Source organism: Mauremys mutica, chromosome 3 (genome assembly GCF_020497125.1).
Source record: "Mauremys mutica isolate MM-2020 ecotype Southern chromosome 3, ASM2049712v1, whole genome shotgun sequence".
In the NCBI taxonomy this organism is placed as follows: domain Eukaryota; kingdom Metazoa; phylum Chordata; order Testudines; family Geoemydidae; genus Mauremys; species Mauremys mutica.
Window position 1 is genome coordinate 153,166,460 of NC_059074.1, and position 6,000 is coordinate 153,172,459.

Sequence of the window (6,000 nt, forward strand, 5' to 3'; positions counted from 1 at the left end):
AGCTGTATGGGATGGCTCAGTGTAAGAAATGTATGGCCACATGTGTAAAGACCCCACCTTTAGTAGGAATAGAACCCAGGGCCTCCAGCACTGACAGCACAAGCAGCACCTGCATGAAATAGAGTAGTAATTCCATCAGCTGCTATGGTAGGCAGGTTCTTATTCTCAATGAGGCCAGCCACTAAAGGAACATGACCAAACACATTAAGCCCATTTATTACATGAAGTACCATTAGTTAGATCCACAAAATGTTCAGGGGCTCTATTCTGAGAAGCATCCAAAAGTTTGAGTGCCAATCTAAAAATCTTTCTGAACTTCTTGAGTTTGCAAAATTGGACTGAAAATCCACTGAAGAACACTCAGTTGCAAGATTTCAGTACTGCCTGCTTCCAGTAGCGCTAGAAATGTTAAGAACAGTCTGTTCCATAGTATTAGGAACTTCCAGCAAGCATGTGAAGTGCAGAAGCGCCTGACAACGTGGGTGGAATCAGCTAACCAGATTTAAAAAAAATAAAAATAAAAAGTTCAGAAATTGCTTGGTTTGGGTTTTGGCTGGAGGTCAGATCTTATTTTATCCAAAGTGATTCACGTCTGACAACAATAGACCTGATCTTACTCCCATTCATGGCAAAACTCCCACTGACTTCACTGCCTGCAGGACTGGCCCCTTTAAACTTACAATTACTCGCCCAAGGCTGTTTCGAAACCCAAGAATACATGCATCACACATGCAGCAAAATGTGCAAATTGGGAAGCTGAGAAGATGCTGACGTGTTCTCCAAGAATGTGGAGCTCAGAGGGCCTGTTTGTGACCAGCTGCTCCCGGAATATGTAAGGGAGCGGGTGGGGGGTTTGGGCAGGCCCCAGACACAACTCTCCAAAGCACAGGTACTCCACATGTCCCCAGTGGTACCTTCCCCAAGTCAACAGCCACTAGAAGATCTGGCCAGACACCCAAGGGATAGTATTGTGTACTCTATGAAGCAGTGAGGAAGGGATGCTGGCCTGAAGTAAAATCCCACCCAGAGCTCCCCACAGTGGTTCAGCTCCACATTGCCCCCAGTGGCCATTAAGGCATGTTTGAGTCCAGCGTGTGGAAACTCTGGCTTCGTGCCCACGCACGTTTGTGCCAGTCATTGTACGAGCAACTCCGGCAGGTTGCAATGACACTTGCACAGGCCCAAGTGTCAGGCTTTGAAGACACTGAGATCTAAAGGCTGTAACAATAGGCCTTCAAAAATGCAACTCGCTTGTTTGTGCCGCAGAATCTTGACACTTGTGTGAATAAAATGGCTGATGCTTATAGCGCCGGTTTCTGTGGATGCATATGTGCATCCTGAAAGCCTATGGGGCCCTGTTGGTTCTCAGTGTCTCATTTGCAGCCCCAGAAATCTTGCAGGTTTCGGAATTCAAGATTCAGAAAGAAAATTAAAACAAAAGATGGCTAGAGCCACACAAGGCCCAAAGAAATAGCCCACGCACAAAGCATGTCCTGCATGGGATCAATCAGACACAATCTAAAGTAATGTTCCTATTGCCTCCAAACAACTCCCTCTCCTCACCCCCGTCAAAAACAACAGAATCCACAATCCAAACTGGAAGAAGTGAACGGGACATAGAACGTGGAGGAAATATCAGCCCCATTTCTCAAAAAGTTGCCACCAATCTAGCCAGAGCAACTATGCAGGAGCACAGATGCATACTACAATCTGCCCCTGTGTAATGCATACAAAAGACTCCACTGGAGACCGCTGCATAGCACCCCCACCCCCCAAACCAGGCAATAAAGGCTGCTACTTTTCCCTGGTCCCTTCTTTGATTTGGGGCCAGATTCTGCTCTCACTGGCACCAATGCAAATCCAGTGAAACTGCACTGATTTCAGTGGGATTACTCCAGATTCACCCCCCAGTGTCCCGAACCAGAACCTGGCACTTTGTGTATGCCTCTCACCCTGGCTCCATTTTTATTTCACAACATATGGTTGATAAATTCCTCCTTGCCTTTTGCAGAGGGGGCTTGGATATACATTGGCCTGAGTTTGCAGTCCCTAGCTTTCCAGTACAAACTAAACATGGATATAAGCAAGGTACAGAAAGCCTTAGGTCAGTGAAGTGAGCCAGGCTGCAAACTCCAGGCCTGATTCTGGCCTTCTGATCCAGGAGAAAGAGAACTGCAAAAATATTGAAGAGAATGGAGCTCAGACTAGTAATGTTTACACAGTGCCTACCACAATGGAGCTCCAACCTGGCTGAGATCTCTAGGTGCTACTGCAACATCAAAGAGGTGTGATTTTAGATACCTATATAGATATAGATACACACACACACCCCCTCTGCTAGGCAACTCTCTCTGCACTCAAACATGCACCTTATTAAAAATATTACTAGTCTAAAAGACCAATATATATGTTTCTCCACCACACACGCCTTCTATATTATATCCTGCCTTGGCAAAAAGGCAGGCCTGCATTCAAAGGAATAGGTCTTAATAACATTAATGCAGTACAGGCCAATTCCAACCCTGACTGGCACTCTGAGCAGGGTGAAAGGCAACTGACCCCGGACACAGAATGCTGAAAGTTAATAGCTTTATTATCCCTCTTATTAATTAGCTGCACCATGCCAAAAAAAAAAAAAAGACACGCTGGGAGCTTTTCTTACCTTTAGCTGGAAAGGCTGGATCTCATTCAAACTCTGGTCCCTGAGCTTTTTGGTTAAGATCTTCAGCATGGTATAAATCCAGGGAGCGAAGAAAGGGTTAAGCATGCACACTCGCACACATCTACATCTGCTGAGCTGTTGCTGCTGCAGCTTTGCTTGGAGGCACTCAGAATAGCTTGCATTCAAGCAGCCCCCCAGGTACACAGACCTCCTAAAGGCGACCAAGCTTCAGCTACCCTGATTTCAGCACTGCCCCTCCCCTTCCTCCTCCACCACCACTCTCTGTCTTTTGGCCCTCACTTAAAAAAAAATCCCTTTTCAACACTTAAAAAAAATTAAACTTCCCTTCTTTCTACAGGCTGCAGAAGGAGTGAAGGTACCAGCTGGCAGGGCTCTGCAAGGGACAGGAGACATTTGGTGGAATATGTTTTTATTAAGAAATGGAAAAGCTGTTTAGCAGAGGCCCTGGGCTCTGCTCATGGTAATGGTCTAATATGCCATCTCTCTCTCTCCTTGATGCCTGCTGCTCCAAACAGGCATCCTCCCTCTCTCTCTTTCTCTGTCGCGCCCCTCTTCGCTCTCTTCCCCCCCTCATCCACGCTCCCTCACACACACACTGACTCTCTGTTTCTCTCAGTCTCTGTGTCTTCCAGCAATGTGAAACTTGTAACAAACAGAACACCCAGCCAAGGCTCCCATTGGCCAGCCACGGAGGACTGTGTCAATTTCAGTGGGCAGGGCTTCCATTTAAAGGGAAATCGAAGGGGGCAGCGAGCCACCCCATCCCCCAAACCACTCTGTGGGTCCTGGAGTGGCAGGATAACAGGTCTCCCTCTCCCCCCTCCACACACGCTATAAACCTTGGAAGGGGAATTTCTACAGGGGGGGTTTCAAGAGAGATCACTCGCTATGTAGCAGAAGGAAGTGTTTCTTATTAAAACAAAAAAGAATCAAGGTGGGTTTCTCATACACAATCTGATCCTGCTATACAGGATCATATTGCTGCCTGTGTTGTTCTGTGGCAACAACTGATAAAGGGGGGGAGCTGAAATCCAGGAAGCCCATCAGCTCCCTGAACCCCCTCAATGCACACAGAATGTCTGGCTTTCCTTTTCTAGCAGGGCCTATTCGGGGAGTAGGGAGATGGGACTACAAGGCAGTGAGAGTGGGCAGGGGTGAGCCCACCTACCAGAATACTGGGAGGCAAGAGTGTCGTCTGCTTATGGACTGAGACTCTCAGAGTCAGGCTGGCTTTAGGAATCAGTAACGGGAGCCTTTCACCACTGGTTTGAATCCACCCACATAGTGGCAGTAACGGGAAGTCCTTACGAAGGAATGGGCACTGAGTGATCTCTGTCTAGTGGGAAGCTGTATCCATCACTATAGGGCACCTTTGTTAGCACTCTGCTCACACAGGAGACGGAGGGAGTGGCCCACATGCACCGACCTCCTGGAATCTGTCCATTCAAGTCAGATTCAAACCCATGACCTAGCACTGAAAGGTTCCCACTCTCACCCCTCAGCCATCCAGGCCCTTTTGGGAGAGGTACTACAATGACAGCATTGGAGACAACTCTTCTCTCCGCAGCGCAGGTGCAGTGCAGGCAGTGACAGCACAAACTTCCCCCACACTATGGTGCCAATGTGTCTGCAGTGACCCCCTCTGTGAGTAAGGGGGTTGTGCAGGCTCCAGAAGCCATACGCTTCTCAGCCTTGCTGGCGACCCTGCCAACAATGGTACCAGTGGCCATTCTGAACTAATGGGCGGCCACCAGCTCGTTTCATATTGGCTACCATGTGGCCAGCAGGATCAGTAATGCCAAAGTTATTTCAGTCACTACCAGTTTACACTGAATTTGAACCATCAGTTTATAGGTGAAAGGCCCCATTGCCCGTCCTTCGAGCCAACCAAGCCTTTCAGCCCCACCTGCCCCAGGGAAAAGGAGGTCTCAGCTAGTGTAGGAATCCCCAGGAAGGCCAGTGTGGTTAACATGTCAATTCTCTGTTCTCAGCCAAAGCGCCTGTAACAAGATAAGGCAAGAACTGATAATCTGCTGGCTGTGGAGAAGTGAAAGAATGTTTTAGCTTCGCAAGAAAGGGACTCAGTTCAGCTCCAGTCAGCAAAGCTATTTTTCTTAAAGGGCCCCCACATCCCTGAGCCTGCATCACAAAGACACCCACCTCATCTTCCAACGGTGCTTCCTTACAAGGTGCTGGGAGTGGAGCACTTCAACACTTGTATCTGGTATAGTGTACTCAGCGCGTACTCCACCTATCTCAGACCACAGGCCTGATTGTTTCACTTTCAATGGATTTTCCCTATGTCTCTCCAAGAGGTACTCCCAAATTATACCAAAGTGAAATCAAAATCAGACCCTATAACTATGCCTCAGCAAATATCAGGAGGCTGTCTAGATATCTCTATCTAGGTGTTTCACGTACACAGGAACATGGGTAATGGTATATCAGATCAGACCATTGGTCCAACTAATCCAGCATCTTGCCTCCAACAGAGGTTAATACCAAATGCCAGAGGAAAACATAAAACCTCCACAAAGCTGTGAGATATTATGTCCTGTTGGCAAGGAATTATCCCTGACCCCCATATGGAAATAAGCACATGCCCTGATGCATGAGGATTCAGAGCCCTTCTAATTTTGTTGTTGTTGTTCTATGAGTGTCACTGCAGAAATTCACGCAGGGCAGTTCCTGAGGCCTTTATTAACTCCATATTCAGGCACTGGAGACATGGGAGCTTTGCCTAAATAAGGAGTATGGGCTGTAAAATATGACCCATAAACCTCAGTCAGCTAAAACTACAGGGTTTGACTCCTTTCCTGCATTTGGGCAACACCTGGGACCATGCCAGGCTTGCTCACGCTTCCTACCAGGAACCAGGACAGGCGCGTTCCAGAGACCACTTGTTTGCTTCAGGGCAGAAAAGGGGATAAAATAACTACCTAGAACACAGCACCATTCCAAAAGGCCTGCAGGTTCTGATAGAACCTGCCATCTGACAGGCCTGCAGCTGGCAGCCTTTGTGTAAACCCGCATAGACCCCACGGAGTGCAGAATAGCCACTGCAAAAGCCAAGTGACAGGTCCAGCACCAGTGGACTCTAACACGGTTCCTGGATGGGTGCAGCTAACAGAGCATGCAAGAGCAAACGACCGTGAAGGGTTGTGATTGTGCCTGAAACATGAGACAGACCAGTAATAATTATACTTTGTATTGACACAAGACCTGATTCTGCAGCCCTTACTAACGCTGACTAGCACAAACTCAAGCAAGCAAGCCCAGTTCGTACTTACATTGAGCAGTACATCTCACTCGCAGTG

At 47.8% G+C, this 6,000-nt stretch overlaps 1 protein-coding gene across 2 annotated transcripts in view; it reads right to left on the reverse strand.

The window, feature by feature from the left end:
* LOC123367061 overlaps positions 1-3,307 on the reverse strand; it is a 74,233-nt gene extending 70,926 nt beyond the window's left edge. The window contains exon 1 of one of the 2 annotated variants that reach the window (XM_045011056.1): positions 2,663-3,307. In XM_045011056.1, coding sequence (XP_044866991.1) covers positions 2,663-2,767 — 105 coding nt within the window. In that variant the 5' untranslated portion in view covers positions 2,768-3,307. The remainder of the gene's footprint in view (positions 1-2,662) is intronic. The other variant, XM_045011055.1, reaches the window with a different exon arrangement.
* Between the last annotated feature and the right edge of the window lie 2,693 nt (positions 3,308-6,000).